At 53.1% G+C, this 27,040-nt stretch overlaps 4 protein-coding genes across 13 annotated transcripts in view; 3 read left to right on the top strand and 1 right to left on the bottom strand.

The window, feature by feature from the left end:
* The first annotated feature begins 1,099 nt into the window (after positions 1–1,099).
* Positions 1,100–9,924, top strand: LOC309449870 (zinc finger protein RFP-like). Of its 2 annotated transcripts, none has more exons than XM_082072383.1 (7): positions 1,100–1,192; positions 3,991–4,086; positions 4,298–4,522; positions 4,704–4,726; positions 5,294–5,409; positions 6,715–6,774; positions 7,004–9,924. In XM_082072383.1, exons 1-7 carry the CDS (start codon positions 1,115–1,117, stop codon positions 7,561–7,563), a joined length of 1,158 nt encoding a protein of 385 aa, XP_081928509.1. In that variant the 5' UTR covers positions 1,100–1,114; the 3' UTR covers positions 7,564–9,924. The 2 variants fall into 2 exon arrangements, with proteins under 2 accessions (XP_081928509.1, XP_081928508.1); XM_082072382.1 differs by lacking the exon at positions 1,100–1,192 and adding an exon at positions 2,395–2,658.
* A 127-nt stretch (positions 9,925–10,051) lies between these two features.
* LOC309449873 (E3 ubiquitin-protein ligase TRIM7-like) overlaps positions 10,052–27,040 on the bottom strand; it is a 43,179-nt gene continuing 26,190 nt past the window's right edge. Inside the window, exons 1-3 of one of the 2 annotated variants that reach the window (XM_082072391.1) lie at positions 12,311–12,944; positions 12,110–12,217; positions 10,052–10,915 (exon numbers count right to left, since the gene is read on the bottom strand). In XM_082072391.1, coding sequence (XP_081928517.1) covers positions 10,395–10,915; positions 12,110–12,217; positions 12,311–12,677 — 996 coding nt within the window. In that variant the 5' untranslated portion in view covers positions 12,678–12,944 and the 3' untranslated portion in view covers positions 10,052–10,394. Of the gene's footprint in view, positions 10,916–12,109; positions 12,218–12,310; positions 12,945–27,040 lie in introns of those variants that run through there. The other variant, XM_082072392.1, reaches the window with a different exon arrangement.
* The window catches only part of BTN1A1 (butyrophilin subfamily 1 member A1), a 49,931-nt gene continuing 36,029 nt past the window's right edge, over positions 13,139–27,040 (top strand). The window contains exons 1-11 of one of the 8 annotated variants that reach the window (XM_082072375.1): positions 13,157–13,323; positions 13,990–14,094; positions 15,369–15,716; positions 16,577–16,858; positions 17,309–17,413; positions 17,955–17,975; positions 18,606–18,626; positions 19,242–19,262; positions 19,757–19,777; positions 20,119–20,151; positions 21,282–22,200. In XM_082072375.1, the coding sequence (XP_081928501.1) occupies positions 14,007–14,094; positions 15,369–15,716; positions 16,577–16,858; positions 17,309–17,413; positions 17,955–17,975; positions 18,606–18,626; positions 19,242–19,262; positions 19,757–19,777; positions 20,119–20,151; positions 21,282–21,799 (1,458 nt within the window). In that variant the 5' untranslated portion in view covers positions 13,157–13,323; positions 13,990–14,006 and the 3' untranslated portion in view covers positions 21,800–22,200. Of the gene's footprint in view, positions 13,324–13,989; positions 14,095–15,368; positions 15,717–16,576; positions 16,859–17,308; positions 17,414–17,954; positions 17,976–18,605; positions 18,627–19,241; positions 19,263–19,735; positions 19,778–20,118; positions 20,152–21,281; positions 22,201–27,040 lie in introns of those variants that run through there. The other 7 variants (XM_082072378.1, XM_082072374.1, XM_082072372.1 and 4 more) reach the window with 7 other exon arrangements.
* Positions 22,973–27,040, top strand: part of LOC309449871 (butyrophilin subfamily 3 member A2-like) — a 38,170-nt gene continuing 34,102 nt past the window's right edge. Inside the window, exons 1-3 of the mRNA XM_082072385.1 lie at positions 22,973–24,793; positions 25,461–25,565; positions 26,309–26,656. Of these exons, the coding sequence (XP_081928511.1) occupies positions 25,478–25,565; positions 26,309–26,656 (436 nt within the window). The 5' untranslated portion in view covers positions 22,973–24,793; positions 25,461–25,477. The remainder of the gene's footprint in view (positions 24,794–25,460; positions 25,566–26,308; positions 26,657–27,040) is intronic.

Here is a 27,040-nt window from a genome sequence, read left to right as displayed (position 1 = left end):
GGGGGCTGCTCCACACGCAGCGTCAGGATGGGGTGCAGGGTGCTGTGGGGCTCACCCTGCCCAGGGCTGTGTCTGGCACTTGAGGAGGGACCCAGGCAGCCATCGCTCCCTCTTCCAAGGGACAAGGAGCCCCAACTCGTCCCGCAGTGCCAGCGCTGCCCATGGGGTGGCTGTTAAACCCGGATTGCAAAGCCTGGTTAGAAAGGCTGCGCCACGTTCAAAGAGGGGGTTGGAAATTGTTCAGCTGTGTATTAAAAGTGCCACTCAAGACATTGCGAAAACAATGTTTGGGCCTGTTTCCAAGGCCCCGGACAAGGCCTTAGCCTTGGTCAAGACCTTGGGCGAGACCTATGTTTCCTGGACAAGCCGGAAAAGCTGGCAGATCTAGAGGGTTTGGGGCTTGTTTATACTGTAAGAAAGAAGTTTTAAAAGAAAGAGAGAACCATGTTCCTGGGGAGAAAGCTCATCCCAGTCCTTTAAAATAAACCAGGCTGCAACCCAGCAGTGTGCCCAGGATGAGGAGAAGCAGCAGCAGCCAGAGCAGTGTCAAACAGCCCAGAAAAAGAGACACATTTGAACGGGCCGCAGCCTTTTCCTGGGAACAGGGAGGATCGTGTAGGTCTGATCGACACCCTGTGCTGCCGGGACAGGCCACATGGTGGTGACACGGGACTGTGGGCTTCGTGTCCAGCCCACCCAGGACACACCGGCCACCAGCCCTTTGCTTGGTCACAGCTGTGACGTGTCCACGTGGGCTCTGGGTGCGGGATGGGGCCCTGGCTCAGGGTGCCCCCGAAACGGGTCCCGCAGAGGAGCCGCATGGGTCCGGCCTCGCCGCTCAAGCGCCGCAGCGCTCCTGGAGGTTCCCTGCCTGCGGTGACACCGGAGCGCGGAGACACCACAAGAGCCTGAATGGAAACTCGTGTGAGTCTTCACGGTGCATCCTACATGAAATTCGTATTTCTCACCAAAAAGCTGCAATTATGCAACTTGGCTGTCAAAGAGTTGATTTTTTTAAATCATTGGGGGGGGGGCCACAGCAGAAAGGAACCCATTAAACCTTTTATCATCTTCCAAAACCCCAAATTCCAGTTGGAGGACCCCGGGCACCGATATGTTGAGACACCCGGCTTTGCTCCGCTCTCCCGTGACTCAGCGGCCATTCAGAAAGCGATTTCTCCTCCCGGCTGAGGTGGGTGTTTCGGTGTTTCCTGGGGGGTGTTTCCCAGGACAAGGGGGGTGCTCTGGGCTCCAAAGGGGCCCCTTGTGTCTCAGAACTGGTTTGGGGACCCCACAGGACCTGGGGACCCTCGCACAGCTCTGACACCTCCTCAGCCCTTCTCCAGAGATGGGAGCAGCAGACCCCCTGGCTAGAATGGCATGAAAAGAACAAACTAAGCTACGCGTGTTCTCAGCAGCTGAGATTCACTGTCGGATTCCAGGAACCACAGCAATGAGGAATTGCAATTATTTTGCCCAGGGCAAATGAGAAGAAGAAGGTTTCCCATCTTATTCCAAGCCAGTATCAAACTAAGAGAAAATCTTTATATTTCAGAATCATGTGTACTACTTAGTTTCTTGTCTTAAATGGAGAAGGACAACAGGTGCGAGAGGAAAATAATACCTCTGAAAGAGGGCACAGCCTGCAGCTGCAGTGTTACCAACCTGGGCCAGGCTCTCACCACCCTCAGGGCCAACAATTCCTTCCCCATGTCCAGCCTGAATCTCCCTCCTTTAGTTTAAACCATCACCCCTTGTCCTATCACAACAGGCCCTGCTCAAACATCTGTCCCCATTTCTTATCATCCCCTTTTAAGTCTGGAAAGTCCACACTAAGGTCTCCCCGGAGCTTCTCTTCTCAGCTGAACCCCCCAGCTCTCTCCCCTGTCCCCAGCAGAGCTGTTCCAGCCTCGGGTCATTCCTGGGGCTCCTCTGGCCCCTCTCCAGCAGGTCCCTGTGTGTCTGTGCTGAGGACCCAGAGCTGGACCAGCACTGCAGGGGGGTCTCACCAGAGCGGGCAGAGGGGCAGGATCCCCCAAACCTGCTGCCCACGGGGCTGGGGATGCAGCCCAGGGCACCATTGGCTTCTGGGCTGCAAGGGCACATGGCGGCTCACGGCCGATCTCTCACCCACCAGCACCCCCAAGTCCTTCTCCTGGGGCTGCTCCCCATCCCTCCATCCCCAGGCTGAATCGACACCGGGAATATCCTGCCGAGGACACCAGGGCTCCTGGGTTCAAGTCAACCAGATCTGACCACCAGATCCCCTCTAATGTACCTGGGGGCAGGAGGGGGGTGTTTGTGTCCCCCTGCTCCGGCCGTGCGGGAGCTCCCAGGCTCCCCGGGGCTCGTCCCCGCTCCGTTCCCGATACCGAAAGCGAAACCTCCCGGCCGCCCCCCGGCCCGGCCATGGCGGCCGCCGAGGAGCTGGAGGAGGAGGCGATTTGCTCCATTTGCCTGGATTTGTTCTGCGATCCGGTGATGCTGGACTGCGGGCACAACTTCTGCCGCGGCTGCATCGGGCTCTGCTGGGCCGGGGCCGCCGCCCCCTCCTGCCCCCAGTGCCGGGAGCCGCTCCCGGCCCGCGGGCTCCGGCCCAACCGCCCCCTCGGCAACATCGCGGAGCGGCTGCGGCGACACCGGCCCGGGCGGGGACAGGTGGGGCTGCCGGGGCTCCGGGCACCTTCACCCCACACCCGCGGCACCGGGGCTGTGTCGGGACACGGCGGGGCCGGGGCTGCCGCGCTGCCTTCCCGCCGGGCTGCTCACAGCTCGCTCAGATTGCTTTGCAAATGCGATGTTTTACGGCCTCAAGTTGCGCCAGGGGAGGTTGAGGTTGGATCTGGGAACAATTTCTTCCCCAAAGGGCTGTGGGGCATTGGAACAGGCTGCCCAGGGCAGTGCTGGAGTCACCATCCCTGGAGGGCTGGACAGACGGACATGAGGTTCTCAGGGACGTGGGGTGGGGGAACGGGTGGCCTGGATGATCTTGAGGGTCTCTTCCAACCAAAATGATTCCATGATTCTATACCTGCCTGCAAGCTTTACAGTGTGTGGTTTGCAAAAACCCACGCCCTGCAAGGAGTCAACGCGATAACTGCACCCTCTGGGCTCTGTTGATTGTTGCTTTTTAACCAATGTCTTCCCGTTGCTGCAGTTTCCCGTTTCCCTGCTTTGTGGCTTGACATAACATCTATCAGGCTTTTACAAGGGTAATGGGAGTCTGTCCTCAGTACTGTGTTGTGCAGTTTACAAATATGACATTATATTTTCCTGCCCTTGTGGCCTCTCCAGCGTCCCTTCTCGTGTTGCTGCCTGCCAGCCCGGGATGGTCCTAGTGATCACAATCAGCCTTTGATATTATTTTGATATGGGGTAGCACTCCAGAGAAGTTCCATCCAGATAGGCGGTCGTGGTCCTGCTCCATGTGCCAGTGCTGAGCTCCTCACCCACATCACTCGCAATGGCCCCCCCAGCAGCTGGTTTTGGGGACACACACCCTCCCCCACACCCCTGCTGCCATTCAGGAGCCCCCGGCTCCAGGAGCTGCTTTGAGACCCCACTGACTCCAGGAGCCCTGGGTGCCTGTACCCCGCTCCGACCCCGGTCCCTGGCGCTGCCCCCCCGCAGCCCTCACAGCCATGGATACAGAGATCATGAAAAAACAGCAGTTCAGAAAGGGTTTAATGAGACGTTAGGACGGACTGCGGTGATCAGGTGCAGGGCTGGGGCGGACGAGCTCACTGACCAACCTGTTTTACCCATGACCAGTCCCTTTTTCACCTCATTCTGCTTATCCCTCCTCAGTTCTTCCCCAGTCTCCTTCCCTGTGTGTTCCCTCATCACCCTATGAATGTCCTGGACCCGCAGGCCCAGAGACCGACTCTGTGCCAGAGGCTGCTTCTGTCCAATGCAGGAATAGACTATTTCATGGGCACGAAGCATACGGGTGGGTGACGGGGAGCTCCTGAAGGGTGTCTCTGCTTCCAGGAGCAAGTCCAGCTGCAGCTGGAGCGCCTCAGGAGAGAGAAAGGAGAGCTGGAGCTACAGGAAAGGGAGGAGCGACGGATCTGCCAGGACCATCTGGTGGGTGCACTGGGTGCTACTGGGAAGCAGTTTGTTTGGGGTGGGTGAGGAAAGGTTGATTCTTGGCCTTTGGAACTGGGAGATTGAATCGTTGTGTCCAGCACCCCAGGAATCACAGCCATGCTCCACACCAGAAAGCGAAAGCTGTGGATGCTTTTAATTGCTGCCTGTCCCTTTCCGTGGTCCCACCCCCTTGTTTCTGCTTGTAAAGGAAAAAGTGAAGGCGGAGAGGCAGAAGATTGTGCCTGAATTTAAGCAGCTGCGACAGTATCTGGAGCAACAAGAGTGCCTTCTGCTGGCTCGGCTGGGAGAGCTAGAGAAGCAGATTGAAACAAGATTGGAAGAAAATGCTGCTAAATTCTCCAAGAAGATTATTCATCTGGATGGGCTGATCAAGGAGAAGGAGCGTCAGCTGTTGGGGCGCGAGTCCCCGCAGGTGAGGTCTGCTGGAAACAGCATGTGGGGCACCAGCAAATCACAAACACCTGGTCAATCTTACCTTGATTATCTTATTAATTTCACCTTGCTGGTGTGCCCATTCACTGCATAAAGGGAATGTGAGGCATGCATTTGCAGGGTAAGTAGTGCTGAGCTGCTTCTCTTTTTCTCCCATCTAGGATGCTGGTGATGGTTTGAGCAGGTATGTGCTGCTTTTTCTTCCTTACATCCCACAACTGCTTTGGGGTTGCAAAGATTCCTGCCCCAGACCTCAAATACCAGGGATGCTCCGTTGATGTTCATGTTTCAGATATTTCAGGAGCTGATGAACCAGTGTAACTCTACCAAGACAGTCTATCTCTGGGGAAATATCTGAGGAGCTCATTTCATTTGTCAGGTTTCTCGTTGCAAGCCTAGTTGGGTTCTCCATGACCAATGTGTGGTGACACTAAAGTGTAGAGACCACGGCTCAGTGTCCTCTACTCAGGGATTCTGCACTTGGTTGTGGTGCAAGATTGCTGTGAAGGGACGGGGTGACCAGGGCCATCAGGGCCACAACTCATAATAGGAATTTAATTGGCAATTAAAGCATCAGGACAGAGTAGTGACCTAGGCAATGAGATCTGCTGTCTCTGTTCTTATTGATTAAAATATATGTATATAGAATGGCCTTTCTGGACGATATTGTGTAAGTGTCCTCTAGGAATTGTCTGTAACAGGAGACTGAGTTAAAGGAGGAATCAAAATGCTGTGACTTGTACGACTCCAGGTGTGAAAGGGCAAAGCTCCAGCAAAAGGAGCGGACGAGCCACAGGGTGAAGAAGGAGCCAGGGGTCTGCTCGGAAAAGGTTCCTGCGCTACGGGAGACGGCAAGAAAACCCCAAGGTACGAAGAAGGGATCTTGCAGGAAAACAGAGGAGCATCCTGGGGGTGGGAAGAAGAGGGCAGTCGATGTCTTGTAAAAGGGAGATAAAGCTGAATATACTTGTGTAGCATGACCTGCCCTGGGGACGCACTGGAGGAGTGTCACAGGTAAAGTAGGAGAGGATCCCTTTGCTTTTATTTTCCTCCAAAGAATAGTCAATGTTGATTCACATCATCAGCTATGGAGCCCACTAGTCTGACACTGTGCATGTGAACCTGTTTCAACACCCTTTGTGCAACACCTGACTTGCTGCCACAGCTCTGTCTGCTCGAGACCTGCTCTGTGGGTGGAAGGGGGCCAGGGATGTAACCAAGTCCCAGATGTCCCAATATGCTGGAACAATTCTCAGCTCATGCTCATCCCCAATGAAGTGATGGAGATGACTGTCAGGCAGAGCCTGGCATCGTGCAGAGTTAATTTAGGCTGACAAGGACCTCTGGAGGTCATCTAGTCCAGACTTCTGCTCAAAGCAGGTACAATTGGGTGGGATTGTTCTGTGTTTTCTCCAATTGAATTCTGAATGTCTCTGAAGATAAAGATCTTGGAGCTCCTCAAGCCATCTTGGTGACCCTGGAGAAGAGAAGCTCCAGGGAGACCTGATTGTGGCCTTTCTATACTTCAAACGGGCCCATAAGAAAGATGGGGACAGAGTTTTGAGCAGGGCCTGTTGTGACAGGACAAGTGTGATGGTTTTAAACTAAAGGAGTGAGATTCGGGCTTGACATGAAGAAGAAATTGTTGGTCCTGAGGGTGGTGAGAGCCTGGCCCAGGTTGGCCAGAGAGGTGGTGGATGAACCATCCCTGGAGACACCCCAGGCCAGGCTGGACGGGGCTCTGAGCAACCTGAGCTGGTGAAGATGTCCCTGTCATGGCAGGGGGTTGAACTAGAGGAGCTTTGAAGGTCCTTCCAACCCAAACCGTTCTGTGATTCTATGTCCCTCTAGATGTGCTGCAGTATGTCAATGTCCGTCTTCTACTAGGTTTCCCCAAATTATTTTTTTGCTCCTGCTGCTTTAGGTTTCTTCATTCCTGCTTCATCTGGAGAAGCCGGCAGGCACGGGAAGGAGTGTGTGTGCTGGGCAGGGAAGGGTCCAGTACAGGGAAGGGTTATGGTTGGACTCGATCCTAGGGGTCTCTTCCAACCAAAATGCTTCTATGATCTCTGCCCACCAGCTCCCTGGTGCTGGTCTCCACAAAGCACCTCCCCATGTTGGTGATGTCCTCCAGATGTCAGAGGTGACCTCTGGGCTCCATCTCTCTTTCAGGTGCTTTGACATCTGCCACAGGGGAGGGAGTGGAGGAATCCCAGGGACTGTACACAAACGGTGAGTTCTGCTGGGGAGCTTGTCCAGCTAACCCTGGCTGTAAGAGGTGCAGCACGTGTTTTGGGGGACAGTGAATCTTCTGCCTTGGCTCAGGTCACAGAGCTGCTCCCCATTTTGAGCTGGACAACTTCTGCAAGAGAAGTATTACAAGTTTTCCTCCCAAACAAGGACCAGCATGGGAAAACTCTTCCCAGGGCTGATCTCTCCCCCTCTCTGTCCTCTTTTGCAGTGATCATGACTCTGGATCCAGACACAGCTCAGTCCCGGCTCATCTTGTCAGCAGATCATAGAAGCGTGACACAGGGAACCACACAGCAGAGCCGGCCGGACAACCCGGAGCACTTTGAGCCCTGCCCGTGCGTGCTGGGCTGCGGGGAATTCAGCTCGGGGAGGCTGTGCTGGGAGGTGGAGGTTTGCTGTGGGTCTCGCTGGGCCGTGGGGGTGGCCCTGCGGTCCGTGAAGAGGAAGGGACCGATTGCCATGAGCCCGGTGGGGCGGTACAAGGAGAAGTTCCAGGCTCTCACTTTCCCAGCGCCCGCCCCCATCCTGCCCAGCACAGACCCCCGGAGGGTGCGGGTCTGTCTGGACCATGCAGAGGGGCAGGTGATGTTTGTCAACGTGGACAGCGGGGCTCTGATTTTCACTTTCCTGCGAGCAACGTTTGCAGGGCAGCAAATCCGGCCCTGGTTCTGGGTGGGTCGGGGGTCCAGGCTCAAACTGTGTCCTCGGACCCAAGGAGGCGCCTCCTGCATCCCCATCTGGCCAGTCCTTGGGGACTCCCATTGCTGACAAATCTGCTGCCAGCTCCATCTACAGACCCTCTGCCGTGAGCCTCTGAGGCTGTTCAACTCTCCCCTGCCTGCACAGAGCAGCGATTGCCTCGCTGGGAGCGGAGATCCATGGGCTTCCCCAGCCTTGGTCCAACCATGGTGGAAGAGGCCCAGAGGAGGGCTCTGAGTGAAGAATGGCCAATTCTGGGGACATACTTCATTTACAGAGGCCGTGATGGGGATTGAGGGGCGTAGCAGCAGCACTGGAGTGCCCAGTGATGATATTTTCGCTTGAGGAACCAGGCGGATGGGTGTGGAGGATGGAACCTGGCCATGGGGTGATGCTCTGTAGACCTGAAGCCTGGGCAGCCTCCATGTCTGGTCCCTGAGGTCGGCCTGATTTGATTCTTGTGCTAGCTCAGGAAAACACAAGTAAATGTTCATCTTTTTGGGAGGTTTTGACAGGATTTACATCTCCAAATAATTTTGTGGGCGGAATTGTAATCACTGCTTCTTAACAAATGAGTGTACCAAATAATTCTTCAGTGTTTGACTATTCAGTTTGTTTCTCTTGTTCTGATGAGACTTTTGAAGAGAAAATTTAGAGGTTTAGATCTTCTCCAGCCAAAGAACTACTACCAGGAATTTGCTGAAGTTTAGGAAGAGGCCGTAGGAATTGTGGCTTGAGACTTGCTGATTTATAGAACTGATGGGATTTGTGCCATCGCATGTTAGAAGCGAAAAATATGAATAACCAAAATTATATAAATAACCACTAAAGAAGTGAAGTTCAAATGCTGGTCAAGCAAATGTGAAAATACATCCCACCCCACATGACCTTGCTGGCAGATAAGGGCTTTGAACGCACTGGCTCCATCTCTGTCCGGACATGTACCCGCTGCCTTCGTATTGCAGTTGTGGGGTCTCACCGTCCTCCATTGGCTTTGGCACCAGTAGCTGAGGACGTGCTGACACCAAGATGTGGGCAGCCTTTTGGAGACCTCTTAAAATTACAGTACAGTTTGGGTTGGAAGGGACCTTAAAAATTGAGGCCAAGCCCTGCCATGGGCAGGGACAGCTTCTAGCAGACCAGGTTGCTCAAAGCCCCATCCAGCCTGACCTCGAGCACTCCCAGGGATGTGGCACCCACAGCTTCTCTAGGCAGCCTGTGCCAGGGCCTCACCACCCTCATGGGGAAGATGGAACCTTGTCCATTCCTAGTGGGATTTTCCCCTCCTCTGTGCTCTGCCAGGAGCACGAGTTGCTCCTGCTTTAGGGAATGTCCCCTGAGTTGCTGGTCCCACAGCTGTGCAGATCCCAGATGCAACAGGATGTCACCTGTCCCCATAGAGTGCCAGAGAGGTTGGTGAGCCCATCGCCTTGTGCCAGGACAGAGGATCTGCTCCTGACCCAGTGCTGCAACTCTGTCCAGCTACTGGAGTAGATCAGACAGACCAATGCTGTTGCCTATGCCCAGCTGCCACCATAAAGGTGACAACTGAAGTTGCACCAAGAGGTTCCAACCAGCAACATGGCTGGAGAAGAAGAAATCTAGGCTGGACCCAGACAAGATTCCCCTTCACCTATGGTCACCCTTTCTTCTCCCAAGAGCAGGAATTAGCAGGAGAGGACAAAGCAAGGTCCCTGGGGATGGGGACCCCCTCGCCTTTTCCTGGTCTAGCGTGTCCTTTGAATGTCATTTCCTCAAAATGTCAGTTCTCCGGAGCAGATGTGTGGCTGGAAGCCATGTCCTGTGAGGAGCAGCTGAGCGCTCTGCGTTTGTTTCTGTTGGAGCAAAGGAGGCTGAGGGGCGACCTCATGGCTCAGCTGCTTCCTGGGGAGGGGCCGTGGAGAGGGAGGTGCTGAGCTCTGCTCCTGGAGCCGGGACAGGACCCTGGGAATGGGGCAAAGCTGCACACGAGAGGGTTCAGACTGGACATTAGAAACCATTTCTTCACCAAGAATGTGCTCAAGCACTGGTACAGGCTTCCTTGAGAGGTGGTTGATGTCCCAAGGCTGTCAGTGTTTAAGAGGTATTTGGACAACGCTCTTAAGAACGAACTTTAACCTTTGCTCACTCTGAAGTGGTCAGTCAACTGGACTAGATGATCATTGTAGATCCTTCCAACTGGGTGAGTCTAGTCTAGTCTATGTGAGGAAGAGGAGACCTTGATGAGGGACACCAGAGAAAGGCAGATCTGTGGGAATCTCCTCATCTGTGAGATGATCTATGAGATCATCTATGGGTTTCAGACACTTCTCAGTCTTTTCCATACCTTCCCTGGCTGTTCCTATGGCTTTTACCAGTGCTCTGCTGTAAGAAATGTGCTTGATGTGCATGTTGGTGAGAACTGTAAATAAGGCAAAGAGAGACTGTATGTGTGGAGAAGATAAGTGTTATCATGAGCTTCAGCTATGTTTGGGTGTTTTTAACCTAATCATTAAGCTTAATTGAAAAAAAAACGAAATAAAACACAACAAACAAGCCGGAGACACTACTCCAGCATCTTTTAAGGAGTTTGAACTTGCTGTATTTTTATAGAGCTGCTCTGCAGTGTCCTGGCTTTTGATGCCACGTCTCTGCCCTGAGGTCACCTGGCACCAAGCTCCTGCAGGTGCCAAATCTTTGTGCTCCCCATTGTCTCTGCAGTCCTGGCTGTGGTGGGAGGGGATGAACGAGGCTCTTGGGTAGTGTCCATCTCCAAACCTGCCAGTCTTCCCACTTAATGGCCAGAAGAACCACGTGAGGAGAAGCCATCAGGATGCAGGGCTCTCTCAGTTCTCAGCACCAGGACCCAAGAAGATGGTGTTTGCCTTTCCAGTGCCCCTCCCACCCCATGTCATTCCATGTCAGGGGCACAGCTTGAGCCACGAGTCCATCCCCACCCAGAGCCATGGCCGTAGCCTCTCCCCAGGACATGAAGCCAGGCAGAAAGCAAAGATTGGGGTTTCGTTTTCAGCATCAGCAAATGTCACCTGCCCGTCTGTAAGGTCCAGGCAGACCTGGATGGCCCTGGGCAGGCAGGCAAGGCACAGGGGTGTCCAGTCAGGGTCAGTGAAAGCATGGTATTGTCCAAACCACTGCCCCACAGCCCAGATCCCCTCCTGGGGGGTAAAACTGAGGACTCCCTTCCTCCTAACAGACTCCTGGGCCACCCCCACAGCCCACCAGTCCCCCGCACTGGCCACCTCCACCTCCCAGCGGTGCCTCCCCGCAGTGAAGCCGGGGCTGCCCAGCACACACGGCTCTGTGTCGAAACGCTCAGGGTTGTCAGGCAGCAAGATCCACTCGTCCCCACGTCCCACACCGCGCCGGTCACAAGCCAGGATGAGGAAGGGGTTGGCAGTGTCTGGGTCCAGGGTCACATCAGCTGGGGACAGAGGAAGGGAAGCTGCTCAGGATGGACAGCCCCAGGGGACCATTGGGGCTGAATACATCACAGCAGGAGAAGGGACAGGGTGATTTGGGCTGCATCCCCAGCCCCATGGGCAGCAGGTGGGGGAGAATTCTGCCCCTCTGCTCCGCTCTGGTGAGACCCCCCTGCAGTGCTGGTCCAGCTCTGGGTCCTCAGCACAAACACACATGGACCTGCTGGAGAGGGGCCAGAGGAGCCCCAGGAATGACCCGAGGCTGGAACAGCTCTGCTGGGGGACAGGGGAGAGAGCTGGGGGGTTCAGCTGAGAAGAGAAGCTCCGGGGAGAACTTAGTGCAGCCTTTCCAGACCTAAAAGCAGCCGATAAGAAAGATGGGACAGATGTTTGCGCAGGGCCTGTTGTGGTAGGACAAGGGGTGATGGTTTTAAACTAGAGATGGGGAGATTCAGGCTGGACATGAGGAAGAAATTGTTGGCCCTGAGGGTGGCGAGAGCCTGGCCCAGGTTGGCCAGAGAGGTGGTGGATGAACCATCCCTGGAGACATCCCAGGCCAGACTGGACGGGGCTCTGAGCACCCTGAGCTGGTGAAGATGTCCCTGCTCATGGCAGGGGGGGGAATGGGGAGCTGGGATGGTCCCTTCAACACAAACTGTTCTATGATTCTATTATTTCCTCTCCCCTGCCCAGAGGTGGGAAACCCCCTCGTCCTGGATGGCTCCAGCCTCAGTGCTGCCCTGATCCTGCCCCTGTTCCTTATTCAGGAGCTGCCATGGGATCCCTGGCCAAGGAGACCCCGGTGTCCTGGAGGAGGATTCACCTGGGTGGGTGGGTGAACGTCTGCTCTGCAGACACCTGGACCTGAGCTTGGGTGGCTCCAGTGCTGCATGACTAAAACAGGCACGTCTGGGCACAAACAAGTGTGGACTGCAATGGATGTTACCCCAACATCTGTGATCCCAAATTCCTGTTTCTTTCTGTGGACAGTGGTGGGAGCCAAGGATGGGTCATTGGTGTTGGTGGTGGGTCTACAGATAAGCACAAGCAGTTCAGCTGAGGGGTCACAGCCACCAAGTCTCAATCCCATCACAAGCCCAGGCTGGGACAAGCCCCAGGTCTTGGGACCTTAAATAGCTGTTCTACAGCAGAAGCAGGATGCATATGGCTCCTCAACAGAGGACAGTTCCACTCACCTCTTCCACTCATCTCCTCCACCTCATTGGCCAAGGTCTCCCCCTCTTCTCTCTCCATCCCGGATACCACTGTGTTTGCTGAAATCCACAGGAGGGGAGGCGGGATTCCTGCTGAATGTGGAAATTGCAAGACTCAGAGGCTGCCTGAAGATGATGAAAAGCAGAGTCACAGTGTTCAGGCACTTTTCAGACAGTCAGCACTAACTTGTGAGCTGACTCCAGGAAAGGAGGTTTTGGATGGTGTGGAGGTGTCCAGTCTGCTCCCCACTGCCCTCAGCTCATCGGCTCCTGGCTGGACGGGGCTTGCACAGCGTTTCCAGCTGGTTTGAGGGAGCAGATCAAAGCCCAGAGGGGCTGGATGGTCTGGAGAGCAGAGCTGGAGTCCAGCACCTTCTCCTCTCTGGGTACCACACTGTGGGACCTTCCACCTCCCCTCACCCTGGCGACTCCGTCCTACACCCTGAAGCCACCGTGAGTTCATGACCTCGTCTGACACTTGAGTTTGAGAGATCCCTCCCAACGTTCCTGCAGTGCCCTCGTCCTGTTTGCACCACGAAATCTGCCACATCTCCCGCTTCGTCCAGCTGTGGGTGGGTGATAAGAGCCTGCGGCACCGCTGGGTGCTCAGAGCCCTCCTGGGTCAGCGGCACCATGAGACCTCCAGCCCGGTGGGATGTCACCTGGGGACACCAGCCCCAGGGCACGGGCCATGCTCTGGGTGTCCAGGCCACATACGGTGACAAGGGAAGGTGTCGGGCTCCTTTCAGCTGCTGCTCGCCCAGATTTGTCAGGCTGCCCGTGGGCTTCAGGGTGATGTTCGCAGGGCATGTGTTGCTTCGATTGCTTATCTGGTGAACAGGGGACAGCAGGTGCTGGGCTTTGCACCCCCTGCCCCGTCCGCTCTCCGTCCCTCCCCAGGCTGGGGCAGCCGCAGGAGGAGGCTGGGATACGATAAGCAGCTGCACCGGCTGCCTCTGGGCGTTGCCAGAAGATCATTTTGAGAGCAAAAGCATTGCCAAAAAACGTCAGATCACTCGGTGACCTTCATTTTTGAGCAGAGGCAACTCAGAAGAAAACAAGTGATAGGCTGGGACACAGAGGGACGTTTTTGTTTGGTTTTTGACAGGGAAATGCTCAGCTCAGATGGGTGAACCCCAGACACTCCGGTGACAGCCGAGCAGCTCCTGCCCCATGAGAGATCGCGGTTCCTCCAGGTAAGCGGCATCTCGTGCAAAGCTGCAGATTGAAATTGCTTTCTGCCATCTGCCAAATTCATTGTGGTTTTCACTGCTCGTTAACAAAGCCGGGACTAAGTCAGCAAGTGATAAGAGGTTACAGGGGATTCAGAGCAGGGCCAGGTCCCATCCTGGCTGGTTGTTGAATTAACGTTCTGCTTATTTTGCTTTCCCTGGTCTGAGACATCCGTGCGGTGCCAGGGGATGTGCTACCGAGTCCTGAATTCGTCCCAGAGGACGAGTGTGCGGCAACAGCTCCACGTGCATTTGGTCTGGGCTTCCCCTTCTCATCCTGCACGTTTCCATCACTTTCTCAGGGCTGGATAACATAAGCAAGGGCTTGTATTAAAACAACTGTCGCTTTGTCAGGGAATTAGAGGAGATGTTGCAGCTTGTCCTTTGTTTCCCCATGGGAAATTCCTGCAACTTTTTACACCAGTCACACACTTTGTATGTAAAGCACCAAGCAAAGTCAGGCTGATGACAGAAAATCGAATTCAACCTTTGGCATATGGGTCTCTTCCCGAGCCATTATAAAAAGGGGCTGTAATCAGCAATAAACCCCTTTAAAAGTGAATTCTGCCTTTTATTCTCCTCCCTTGTTTCTCCTCCTTTCATCCCTTCCCTCTCTTTCCGTGTCTCCAGGTTGTGCTCCAGTGAAGATGACGCTCTCCAGTTTCCACTCCTGCTTCTCTCTGCTGGTTTTTGTAGTTTATGGTTTAGTTTTCCAAGTCCACGAGCTGCACTCAGGTAGGCGTCCCTCTGGTTTTGCTGATCCCTGGGGTGTTGCTTCCAACCTCAGTATCTTTCTGGCTCTTGATGCAGCTTTTCCCGTGAAGGGCCGAGCACAGCGCAGGCTCAGGGCCTCGGCCATGAATCTCACCCTTGTCTGAGAGCACCAGCGTCCCCCTGGATCCTCACTGAGCTCCAGGGACACCAGATGGAGCCAATGACTTGATCGTAATTTGCTGCCGTTTCCCTCTCCACTTTCCCTGCTCCCAGCATGTTCCCAGTGTGTCAAAGGATGCAGCACAACACTTGTCTTTCTTTTTGTTTTTCTTCAACCAGAAACCACTTTTTATGTGAGTTGAGTGGCCTATTTAGTGATAAGAATTTCTTTTCAAATTTCCAAAGATGTTCAGAGCGCATGAGATATTTTTATTTTCTGTTGTAATAGGTGCAAATAACTGATGATATTTGAGGGTTTTTTGTACCCAAGTTGTCTGCTTTCGCCACCACTCATCTAAACCCACAGAATCACAGCATCCCAGAATGTCAGGGGTTGGAAGGGACCTGGAAAGCTCATCCAGTGCAATCCCCCCCTGGAGCAGGAACACCCAGATGAGGTGACACAGGAAGGTGTCCAGGCGGGTTGGAATGTCTGCACAGAAGGAGACTCCACAACCCCCCTGGGCAGCCTGGGCCAGGCTCTGCCACCCTCACCCCAACAAGTTTCTTCTCAAATTTAAGTGGAACCTCGTCTGTTCCAGTTCATACCCATTGTCCCTTGTCCTACCATCAGTTGTCACCAGAAGAGCCTGGCTCCATCCTCCTGACACTCCCCCTTTCCACATTGATCCCCAAGAATGAGTCCCCCCTCAGTCTCCTCTTGTCCAGCTCCAGAGCCCCAGCTCCCTCAGCGTTTCCTCCCACGGGGGATGCTCCACTCCCTTCATCATATTCATGGCTCTGTGCTGGACACCTTCCAGTCACTTCTTTCCTTCTTCATCCTGCTTTCTGCCCATCCTGAGCAGCACAAGCAGCACTTGCCCCCTTGAGAACAAATTGTCTTTTTGGGGTTCTGAAGAACTTTGGTGGTAGCGCGGGACAGGGAATCATGTTCTGCACAGCTGGGATCCCTCTCCCAGCCCCTCAATGGCTCATTCCCCAGCACAGTGACACTCCAACACAGTGACACGGCACCTGGCACACGAACCCTCTGGAGCAGCAGCCGCTGTTTTTCTGGCCTCGGTCACCACTGCGAACTCACGGTTATTTCTTCTTCCTTTGGGGTTTTCTCCCAGCTCCGCTCACAGTGATGGGACCCCCCGGGCCCGTCACCGTGGCCGTGGGCAAGGACGCGGTGCTGCCCTGCCGCTTCTCCCCCGCGCAGAGCTCGCAAGACATGGAGGTGACCTGGTATCGGGAGCAGCTCGTGCCCTTTGTGCATCACTACAAGGGGGGCCGGGACCAGAACGGGAATCAGATGCTGGAATATGTAGGACGCACAGAGCTGTGGAAGGACGGACTCGCCAAGGGCAGCGTGAACTTGAAAATTTTCGATGTCCAACTGTCTGACAGAGGGAATTACACCTGCTTTGTTGACAATGGCTCAGGCTATGACCAGGCTGTGGTGGAGCTGAAGGTGACAGGTTTGTAGTCTGTGCTCCTGTTGTCTCTAATTTACTTGCTTGTAGCCAGCGCTCTTCTTTCCTGTCCTCCCCAGCAGCAGTTTAAAATGGGTGCTTAGGAAATGTAAATGGGTGTAAGAAAAAAAACTGGCATAGAGTAATAGAGTAAGAATGTCCTGGTTTGTGCTATTATATTTTAGTATCTGGGACTGCGGATTATTTTTATGCAGTAGCAGCCTCCAGAGCAGATCTTTGAGTTACGTGAAAAACACTGCAAGAATCATAGAATCATAGAAAGTTTTCGGTTGGAAGGGACTTCCACAGCTCCCCAGTGCCCCCCCTGCCATGACAGGGACATCTTCACCAGCTCAGGGTGCTCAGACCCCGTCCAGCCTGGCCTGGGGTGTCTCCAGGGATGGTTCATCCACCACCTCTCTGGCCAACCTGGGCCAGGCTCTCACCACCCTCAGGGCCAACAATTCCTTCCTCATGTCCGGCCTGAATCTCCCTCCTTTAGTTTAAAACCATCACCCCTTGTCCTATCGCAACAGGCCCTGCTCAAATTCTCTCCCCACCTTTCTTATCATCCGCTTTTAAGCACTGAAATGCCACAATAAGGTCTCCCTGGAGCTTCTCTTCTCCAGCTGAACACCCCAACTCTCCCAGCAGAGCTGTTCCAGCCTCAGATCATTTCAGTGGTTCCTCTGGTCCCTCTCCAGCAGGTCCATGCCCTGTTGAAATGAAATGTCCTGACCCCAGGTCACACTTGTCTTAAACCAAACCCCACAATATGTCAGTGTCCATGTCCATCCCTTGCCAGGCAGAGGGACAGCCAGGCCACCCCGTTCCCCTGCGGTCACTGGGTGTCTGTGTCCCCGCAGCCAGCGGCTCTGTCCCGCTCGTCGCGCTGGAGCGGTACCAGGACGGGGGGATCCGGGTGTCCTGTCGCTCGGCCGGCTGGTACCCGCGGCCCCAGGTGCTGTGGCGAGATCCCCACGGGCAGCATCTCCCATCCCTCTCGGAAAGCGTCACCCAGGACCAGAGCAGCCTCTTTGCGGTGGAAAGCAGCATCATCCTCACCAGGGGCACGAAGCAGAACGTCTCCTGCTGGGTCGGACACGTCCTGGATGGTCAAGAACGGGGATCAGAGTTTTACATCTCAGGTGAGGGGGGACGGGGATATCGCCCCATTATCGCTGCCCATGGGGCTGCAGTAGGGACGTGACACTGGCAGAAAATCTCGGGTGCATTTGTCAGGCTCCGTGTTTGGTGCATCCAGTGTTTTCTGCACCCCGCAGCTTTCTTTTTCTCACACGAGAAGAAAGTATGATTTAATTAGAAATAATTTGTCTAGAAATCTATATTTGCGTGAAACAATCCCCTACAATGTATGCAGACAAAACAGAGTCAATCACAGAGAAGTGTGAAATTGCCCAAATAGAGGGTTTTTTTTAAAATTCGATATTTTGTCCCTTTGTGGAGTACAGTCAGGAGGTGATTCTCACTCTTGATGGGATTCAGACCTGGGATGCACTTGTATAACGCAGAAATGAGCTATTTCCCATTGCTGCTTGTGCAGTGACCAAAAACCTTTTGTGGATTTTATTTTTCAGATCCCTTTTTCCATAATGCCCATCCTTTGACAATTGCTCTGGGCATCATCTCGGTTGCTGTGCTCGTTCTCCTTATTTTCGCTATTTATCTATTTAAAATTAAAGGTACGGTCCTGGTGCGGTGTTTGCCTGTTTGGCCTCCTCTGGCTTTGGTGGACGGGTGGGTTTGGGAAATGTCAGGATGGTCCCAGAGTGTTGTCTCGGTGTCTGGGACACACGTGTGGTGCCAGGGGCTTAAAGACTCAGGGATGTGCTCTCTGGCAAGAAAAGAAAGGTTGTTTTTCCAAGAAAAAGATAGCAAAGAAGGATGTGGATATTAAAGCAGCATGAGTCAGATTTTGCGCACCCAGCGTGGATTCTTCTTCTAGAAATGGAGCAATGATTTGCCAGACCCTGCAAAAGGAACCCCCAAACCTTGCACTTTGAGGGCCTGACAGGGCTCGTCCACTTGTGAAAGACAAATAATACAGAGGAATAAAGGACACTGAGATCCTCTATTTCTTAGCAGAAGGAGCTGGCCGGTGGGTCGCTCAGGCACCGCAGCACTGCCAGACCCCGGTGGCTGTAACTCCTTCTGTGGCTTGACCAGGGCTCTTTGGATGGGATGATCTTCTCAATTATTTACATTTCTTTCTTTCCTTCACAGGAAAGCTTGAGGATCAAATAGGTAAGCTTTACCTTTTATTTCCTAGACACACTGAAGAATTCCCTCAAATGGGAGAATTCTTGTGGATGTGGGGGAGGGAAATTGTTTGGTTACTGTCTACAGAAAATTGTTAACTCAGTGTATGAAATTATGCAATGGTGGTGTAACTTTAAGGAAAATCATTGCTGAACCAAAAAAAGCATGGACGGCTGTTATACCAACAGCGAATTTTGCTTTTCAAAGGAGTCTCAAGGTTCTTCCCAAAGCTGGTAGAAGCTCTGGGGAAGCACTTGTCATTTGGCAAGGGCCTCAGCTGTGTGTCAACACTAACAAAACCTCTCCCAAAACCCCGGGCAGGATGGTCCCGTAGCCCTGAAGGAGAAGTGCAACCCCGTGCTCCTCCCTGGTCCGTGCAAACCTGCCCCTTCCCCGCTGCCCTGGAGCTGCAGCCCTGGCTGGACTCTGCCCCAGGTGGCTCCGGGGAGGGTGGCCAAGAGCTCCAAGAGTCGTGAGCAGAAAGACCTTGGGGAGCTCCTGGGCTGCAGCTTTTCCATCAGGAGCGATTTCAGCCTCCTCCCCACCCCAACAAGTGTATCGGTGAAAAAGGAATGGGCTTTGGTGGTGATGCTCTGTTCTGCTTTTGTTTTTCAGCGATGCGAGACGCAGCGCTGCGTAAGTCCCGCTCCCCGTCTTCTGGGGAAATCCTCTCTGAAAACTCTCAGACTTTGTTATTCATCCTCTCACTCTGTCCAAATGTTCTTCTTTCAGTAGACACTCTACTTCTCCCTCCCTGACACCCTAATCATGTGAAAATTTACCCTGAAAAGTCACTAGGATTTTTTCCCTGAGTGACTGTCATTGCTTTTAACATTCACATCTTTTTAATGTAGTGAAATAGAACTGAAAACATTATTGTTTTCCGGATTTACAGAAAGCTAGGCTGTTGAGAATTCGATTCTAAGAATGTAGATTGTTTGCTTACCAAGAAATAATAATAATAAAATTAAAAAAAAAAAAAGTAGAGATCATGTTAGTTTCCTTGCAGCTCATAGAATTGCCAAGAAAGATCTTTGGCTATTAAAAGTGAGCTCTTGCTAAACTGGTACCAATACAGGTTGAAGGGGGAAATAACTACAGGCCCAGCTCACTCAGGAATCATGAGCATCCTTGTGACCAGGGTGTAAATCAGCACATCTGCCCCTTTGTCACAGCCTCTGCTCCCCTGGGTGGGGGGATCCTGGGGAAGGGGAGTGCAAAGAGTAACTTGTGTTTCTCTCTGTTGCTCAGGGGACCGTGATGCAGAAATCGGTGAGTCTCCTATTCCTTACAAACGATTTTTCACAGAGTCTGTAGAGGGTGGTGGGCTTTTGTGTTTCCTTTTCACTGTGAAAGTGCAAAGTGAACCAAAAAGTGGTTGGCGGGGAAAGGAGAGAGTGAATTTGAGTCAGACAATTAAAGGTGACTGAGGATGGTGTGTGGGGTTGCGATGGGTGAGCGCCGCAGTGGCACGGGCAGGGCGAGCGCCCTGTGCATCCTCCCTGCTGGCACCGGGATTTGGTGGAGGCGCTGAGTAACGGGTCCCCTTGTAGGCGAGGGACCTCCCAGAGACCTTTTCCTGCCCCAGGTCTGAGCAGCTCAACCTGCACCAGCACCTGCAGAGCTCCAGGCTGGTGGTGGGTGAGGGTTTTGCATTGCCCAGTGTTGGCAGAACGCCCCACCTGCCCCTGCAGTTGGTTACGGGGGAGGTTCTATCCCAATCAATATCCCACAGCCCACTTGAGCTGATTTCTCTTCTTTTTCAGAGAAACAAGCTGAAGAACTTGGTGAGTACCATTCTCCTTCCTACATGGGAGACTTTTCCACTGGGCCATTTCCTCACTTGGGTTTTGCACCTTTCCCCTGATTTTGGTTTTCCCTTTGGGAAATAAAAGGTAGCAAATATCAAGCAGGACAGGCAGTATGATTATATTTGTGAGAAATGGAGGGAGTCCTTTCATGTTGCTATGCACTGAAGTTTTGAAGCTATGTCCTCTGAAATTACTTTCAAAAATACAGCAACAGTTCCGAAATGTGCAACTGTACTGGCCTATGATTATTTTGAGCTAATCCTGTATAAATCTTTTCAGTTTACCTCTCATCTGTGACTTTTTTTTTTTTTTTAAAGCATGGAGAAGACATGCAGTGCCTATAGAAGAAGGTAATTAAAGCTTGGTCTTTTGGGGTGCTGAGTCATCTTCCCTGCTTTAGTCTCCCTTCTTGGTATTTCCTCTGCCGCAGCGATGCTGGTGGGACCAGGGATGCTTGTGCCAGGCGTCACTGTCCAGGAGGGCGTGTGACACTCAGACCCCTCGTTTTTTTGGGGAATGTCCCAGTTTCAGGCCCATCTGAAGAGTCCTGGTCCTTAGCGTGCAGTGCTGGCCACACTTTAGACATCGGGGCTTCTTCATTCTGGAGGTCTGCTGGTCTCCTCTTCCCACTCTGCTCAGTGTCAAGTCTCTGCTTCATTTTCTGTCAGAAAAGGATCTGGGGTTGTTTATCAACATCTGGCTGAATATGAACCAGCAGTGTGCCCAGGTGGCCAAGAAGGCCACCAGCATCTTGGCTTGTAGCAGCACTAGTGTGGCCAGCAGGACCAGGACAGTGACCCTTCCGCTGCACTCGATGCTGGTGATGCCAAACCTTGAATCCTGTGTTCAGTTTTGGGCCCCTCACTATAGGAAAGACCTTGAGGTACTCAATAGAGTGCAGAGGAGGGAGACAAGGTTGGGGAAGGGGCTGGAGCACAAGTGTGATGGGAGCAGCTGAGGGACCTGGGGGTTCAGCTGGAGAACAGGAGCTGAGGGGAGACCTTCTGATCTCTGAACTGCCTGAAAGGAGCTTGGAGCCAGGGGGGTCGGGCTCTGCTCCCCAGGAACAAGCGCCAGGAGCAGAGGAAACGGCCTCAAGTTGCGCCAGGGGAGGTTGAGGTTGGATGTGGGGAACAATTTCTTCCCCAAAGGGCTGTGGGGCATTGGAACAGGCTGCCCAGGGCAGCGCTGGAGTCACCATCCCTGGATGTCTATGAAATGTGTTTAGACGAGGTTCTCAGAGACATGGTTTAGTCCTAGAGTTAGGTTATGTTTGGACTCAATGAACTTGAGGGTCTCCTCCTACTGGAATGATTCTATGGTTTTCTGCTCCTTGCACTAACATTGTCACCTTGTGCAGCTTCCCATGCCACAGTCTGCCAGCTATCGCTTGCACTCTTGCTCTTCCTTGTGCAGCCCCAGCAAAGCTCTTTCCTGGGGTGAGCTCTGCCCTGATGTGTTGACTCCATCTCTCCTGCAGTGAAGGTGGTTCTGGATTCAGACACAGCCCACTGCTTCCTTGTCCTGTCTGATGACTGCAAAAGTGTGAGACGAGAAGAGAAGCTGCAGGACATCCCTGACAACCCCAAGAGATTTCAACCATGGCGCTGTGTGTTGGGTCGTGAAGGCTTCACCTCAGGGAGATGCTACTGGGAGGTGGAGGTGGACAACAGAGGAGGATGGCTTGTGGGGGTGTGTAGAGAAAATGTGGAAAAGAAAGGCGAGATTTTCTTTAATCCAGAGAAGGGTTTCTGGGCAGTGGGGCTGTGGGCAGGCTGCTTTCAAGCTCTCACGTTCCCTGAGAACACTTTCCTTTCTGAAATCCAGACTCCCAAGCGGATCCGTGTCTCACTGTGTTATGAAGAGAAGCGAGTGTCATTTTTTAGTGTTGATGAGAACATTCCCATCTTCACATTTCAAGAGACACAATTTGAGGGGGAACCAGTCTACCCTTGGTTCTGGCTGGGTTCTGGGACACTGCTCAGAATGTGTCCTTGATGAAGGGGAGGGAGCAAGAGAAGGTTTCCTAGGGGACCTCAGCCATTCACACTCACAGCAGGGTTTAGGTTGGAAGGAAGTGGTGGAGGTTTCTGTTGCAGCCACCTGCTCCCAGCAGGGCTGCCCTCAAGTGCCTGAGGTGTCTTTGAAGCTCGTTCAGCTGAGTTGTGTAGGATGTCCAAGGGTGGAGATCTCGTTATGTCTCTGGACCTCTGGCTGGTGCTGCACTTCTCTCAAGGGGAAGAATTAGCCCTTTGTGTTTGAACAGAGTTTCCCCAGTTGCAGCTCCTGACTGTCGCCTTTCATCCCCGCTCTCTACCAGTTGAACACACTCTCACTGAACACACTCCCGCAGCAGGGATCGCTTTCTGAATGTACAGAATAAAGTTACTGCAGTGGGATTTGTCTGTGTGTCAGCACCAAATGTCTGTGTCCAAGGTGTTGCCTCCACCTCCTTTTAACCTGTGAGGGGTGTCAGGGACTTTTGAGAAAATGGTTCACTGCATCCTACAGGAGACAATGAAGGCATCTATGTCAGTGGGTCTGTGCATGGCTGTGAGTGTCCCCAGCACAAGCCCAGGTGACGAGCTCACCTGTGACCTGGAGACACCTGACACTGGGGTGTGGATCCCCCCTTACAACTCTGAGTAGGCTGAAGGAGACTCAGAATGTCCTATGTGGGCTGAAATGAAGCTGGAGAAACCACAATTTTGCATGGAGAAAGGCATCTCGTCTGCATGGGGGTGGCCCCTGCTGCCAGGGCTCTGAACAGACACTTGTTAGACATTCGTGTCCCTAAAGAAGATGGGTGGGAAGGTGAAGATACAGATTGTGCTTTCTGCATGGGAGAAGGTGCACTGTGCTCCTCAGGCAACGGGCCACGTGGTTGCCTGTTTCTATGACCCTCAGACACCATCACTTCAAGATTCTCTTCCTCTTTTGGAGATAAGATAGAAGGGAACAGATAGGACCTATTGCGACAGGTCAAGGGGTGATAGTTTTAGCTAAAGGAGGGAGATTCAGGCTGGACATGAGGAAGAAATTTTTGCCCCTGAGGGTGGTGAGAGCCTGGCCCAGGTTGGGCAGAGAGGTGGTGGATGAACCATCCCTGGAGACACCCCAGGCCAGGCTGGACGGGGCTCTGAGCACCCTGAGCTGGTGAAGATGTCCCTGCTCATGGCAGGGGGGGCACTGGGGAGCTGGGAAGGTCCCTCCCAACCCAAACTATTCCATGATTCAATGATTCCCTCTCCCCTACCCAGAGGTGGGAAACTTTCTTGTCCTGGACTGCCCGAGCCTCAGTGCTGCCCTGATCCCGCCCCTGTTCCTTATCCAGGAGCTGCCATGGGATCCCTGGCCAAGGAGACCCCGGTGTCCTGGAGGAGGATTCACCTGAGTGGGTGGGTGCACGTCTGCTCTGCAGACACCTGGACCTGAGCTTGGGTGGCTCCAGTGCTGCATGACTAAAACAGGCACGTCTGGGCACAAACAAGTGCGGACTGCAATGGATGTTACCCCAACATCTGTGACCGCAAATTCCTGTTTCTTTCTGTGGACAGTGGTGGGAGCCAAGGATGGGTGTTCGTGTTGGTGGTGGGTCTACAGATAAGCACAAGCAGTTCAGCTGAGGGGTCACAGCCACCAAGTCTCAACCCCATCACAAGCCCAGGCTGGGACAAGCCCCAGGTGTTGGGACCTTAAATAGCTGTTCTACAGCAGAAGCAGGATGCATATGGCTCCTCAACAGAGGACAGTTCCACTCACCTATTCCACTCATCTCCTCCACCTCATTGGCCAAGGTCTCCCTCTCTTCCCTCTCCATCCCGGATACCACTGTGTTTGCTGAAATCCACAGGAGGGGAGGTGGGATTCCTGCTGAATGTGGAAATTGCAAGACTCAGAGGCTGCCTGAAGATGATGAAAAGCAGAAGGAATGATGGCAGAGTCACAGTGTTCAGGCACTTTTCAGACAGTCAGCACTAACTTGTGAGCTGACTCCAGGAAAGGAGGTTTTGGATGGTGTGGAGGTGTCCAGTCTGCTCCCCAGTGCCCTCAGCTCATCGGCTCCTGGCTGGACGGGGCTTGCACAGCGTTTCCAGCTGGTTTGAGGGAGCAGATCAAAGCCCAGAGGGGCTGGATGGTCTGGAGAGCAGAGCTGGAGTCCAGCACCTTCTCCTCTCTGGGTACCACACTGTGGGAGCTTCCACCTCCCCTCGCCCTGGCGACTCCGTCCTACACCCTGAAGCCACCGTGAGTTCATGACCTCGTCTGACACTTGAGTTTGAGAGATCCCTCCCAACGTTCCTGCAGTGCCCTCGTCCTGTTTGCATCACGGGATCTGCCACATCTCCCGCTTCGTCCAGCTGTGGGTGGGTGATAAGAGCCTGCGGCACCGCTGGGTGCTCAGAGCCCTCCTGGGTCAGCGGCACCATGAGACCTCCAGCGCGGTGGGATGTCACCTGGGGACACCAGCCCCAGGGCACGGGCCATGCTCTGGGTGTCCAGGCCACATACGGTGACAAGGGAAGGTGTCGGGCTCCTTTCTGCTGCTGCTCGCCCAGATTTGTCAGGCTGCCCATGGGCTTCAGGGTGATGTTCGCAGGGCATGTGTTGCTTCGATTGCTTATCTGGTGAACAGGGGACAGCAGGTGCTGGGCTTTGCACCCCCTGCCCCGTCCGCCCTCCGTCCCTCCCCAGGCTGGGGCAGCCGCAGGAGGAGGCTGGGATACGATAAGCAGCTGCACCGGCTGCCTCTGGGCGTTGCCAGAAGATCATTTTGAGAGCAAAAGCATTGCCAAAAAACGTCAGATCACTCGGTGACCTTCATTTTTGAGCAGAGGCAGCTCAGAAGAAAACAAGTGACAGGCTGGGATGCAGAGGGACATTTTTGTTTGGTTTTCAGGCAGCGGAATGCGCAGCTCAGATGGGTGAACCCCAGACACTCCGGTGACAGCCGAGCAGCTCCTGCCCCATGAGAGATCTCGGTTCCTCCAGGTAAGCGGCATCTCTTGCAAAGCTGCAGATTGAAATTGCTTTCTGCCATCTGCCAAAATTCATTGTGGTTTTCACTGCTCATTAACAAAGCCGGGACTAAGTCAGCAAGTGATAAGAGGTTACAGCGGATTCAGAGCAGGGCCAGGTCCCATCCTGGCTGGTTGTTGAATTAATGTTCTGCTTATTTTGCTTTCCCTGGTCTGAGACATCCGTGCGGTGGCAGGGGATGTGCTACCGAGTCCTGAATTTGTCCCAGAGGACGAGTGTGCGGCAACAGCTCCACGTGCATTTGGTCTGGGCTTCCCCTTCTCATCCTGCACGTTTCCATCACTTTCTCAGGGCTGGATAACATAAGCAAGGGCTTGTATTAAAACAACTGTCGCGTTGTCAGGGAATTAGAGGAGATGTTGCAGCTTATCCTTTGTTTCCCCATGGGAAATTCCTGCAACTTTTTACACCGGTCACACACTTTGTATGTAAAGCACCAAGCAAAGTCAGGCTGATGACAGAAAATCAAATTCAACCTTTGGCATATGGGTCTCTTCCCGAGCCATTATAAAAAGGGGCTGTAATCAGCAATAAACCCCTTTAAAAGTGATTTCTGCCTTTTATTCCACTCCCTTGTTTCTCCTCCTTTCATCCCTTCCCTCTCTTTCTGTGTCTCCAGGTTGTGCTCCAGTGAAGATGACGCTCTCCAGTTTCCACTCCTGCTTCTCTCTGCTGGTTTTTATCGTTTACGGTTTAGTTTTCCAAGTCCACGAGCTGCACTCAGGTAGGCGTCCCTCTGGTTTTGCTGATCCCTGGGGTGTTGCTTCCAGTCTCAGTATCTTCCTGGCTACCTACGCAAAGGAAAAAGCCTTGAACAAAATCTGTTTTAAAAAATACTCTGGGCTCTTTTTCTGTCAGATTGCTGACCTGAAGCCACCCTGGCAAAAGGATGCAACAAAACTGTTGTCTTGAAAGTCAATTTCCTTTTGTTTTTCTTCAACCAGAAAATACTTTCTCTGCGCGTTGAGTGTCCAGCTTATTAATAAACCTTTTCTTTTTAAATTTCCAAAGATGCCCAGAGCACCTGATACATTTTTTTATTTCTGCTGTAATAGGTGCAAATAGCTGAGGATATTTTGGTTTTATCTGTTCTCAAATTCTCTCCTTTCTGCAACCACCCACCCAGAAACCTTCCAGTCACTTCTTTCCTTCTTCATCCTGCTTTCTCCCCACCCTGAGCAGCCCAGGGGGCACTTATCCCCTTGACAACAAATTCTCTTAAAAGAGATCTTCTTTAAAAAGATCTGAAGAACTCTGGTGGTAGCGCAGGACAGGGAATCATGTTCTGCACAGCTGGGATCCCTCTCCCAGCCCCTCAATGGCTCATCCCCCAGCACAGTGACACTCCAACACAGTGACACGGCACGTGGCACACGAACCGTCTGGAGCAGCAGCCGCTGTTTTTCTGGCCTCGGTCACCACTGCGAACTCACGGTTATTTCTTCTTCCTTTGGGGTTTTCTCCCAGCTCCGCTCACAGTGATGGGACCCCCCGGCCCCGTCACCGTGGCCGTGGGCGAGGACGCGGTGCTGCCCTGCCGCTTCTCCCCCGCGCAGAGCTCGCAAGACATGGAGGTGACCTGGTATCGGGAGCAGCTCGTGCCCTTTGTGCATCGCTACAAGGGGGGCTGGGACCAGAACGGGAATCAGATGCTGGAATATGTAGGACGCACAGAGCTGTGGAAGGACGGACTCGCCAAGGGCAACGTGAACTTGACAATTTTCGATGTCCAGCTGTCTGACAGAGGGAATTACACCTGCTTTGTTGACAATGGCTCAGACTATGACCAGGCTGTGGTGGAGCTGCAGGTGACAGGTTTGTAGTCTGTGCTCCTGGTGCCTCTAATTTACTTGCTCGTAGCCAGCGCTCTTCTTTCCTGTCCTCCCCAGCAGCAATTACCAGTGGATGCTTAGGAAACAGAATTTAATGAAGGTCTATGTTTGAAGGTACCAAGAATGTCTCATAGAAGTAAAATTGCTTGATAAGTGACTGTCACATGAGTTATGCTACCCACTTCAGAGATGTTCTTGACATTGTTTTCCTCCTATAAATGGGTGTAAGAAAAAAATTGTCATTGAGTAGTAAGAATGTCCTGGTTTCTGCTATTATATTTTAGTATCCAAGACCACAGATTATTTTGATGCAGTAGCAGCCTCTAGAGCAGATCTTTGAGTTTTACATCTCAGGTGAGGGGGGACA

The sequence above is a fragment of the Streptopelia decaocto genome, assembly GCF_964273445.1.
Source record: "Streptopelia decaocto genome assembly, chromosome: 24".
Taxonomy (NCBI): domain Eukaryota; kingdom Metazoa; phylum Chordata; class Aves; order Columbiformes; family Columbidae; genus Streptopelia; species Streptopelia decaocto.
This window is presented reverse-complemented; position numbering and strand designations above follow the sequence as displayed.

What these genes read in the sequence shown, in the direction of transcription:
- LOC309449870 (XM_082072382.1), top strand. Translation starts at nt 2,410, where the DNA reads ATGGCGGCCGCCGAGGAGCTGGAGGAGGAGGCGATTTGCTCCATTTGC. An exon ending in GGATCTGCCAGGACCATCTG is followed by an intron (nt 4,087 to 4,297) that starts GTGGGTGCACTG and finishes CTGCTTGTAAAG; the next exon opens with GAAAAAGTGAAGGCGGAGAG. An exon ending in CCAGGGACTGTACACAAACG is followed by an intron (nt 6,775 to 7,003) that starts GTGAGTTCTGCT and finishes CCTCTTTTGCAG; the next exon opens with TGATCATGACTCTGGATCCA.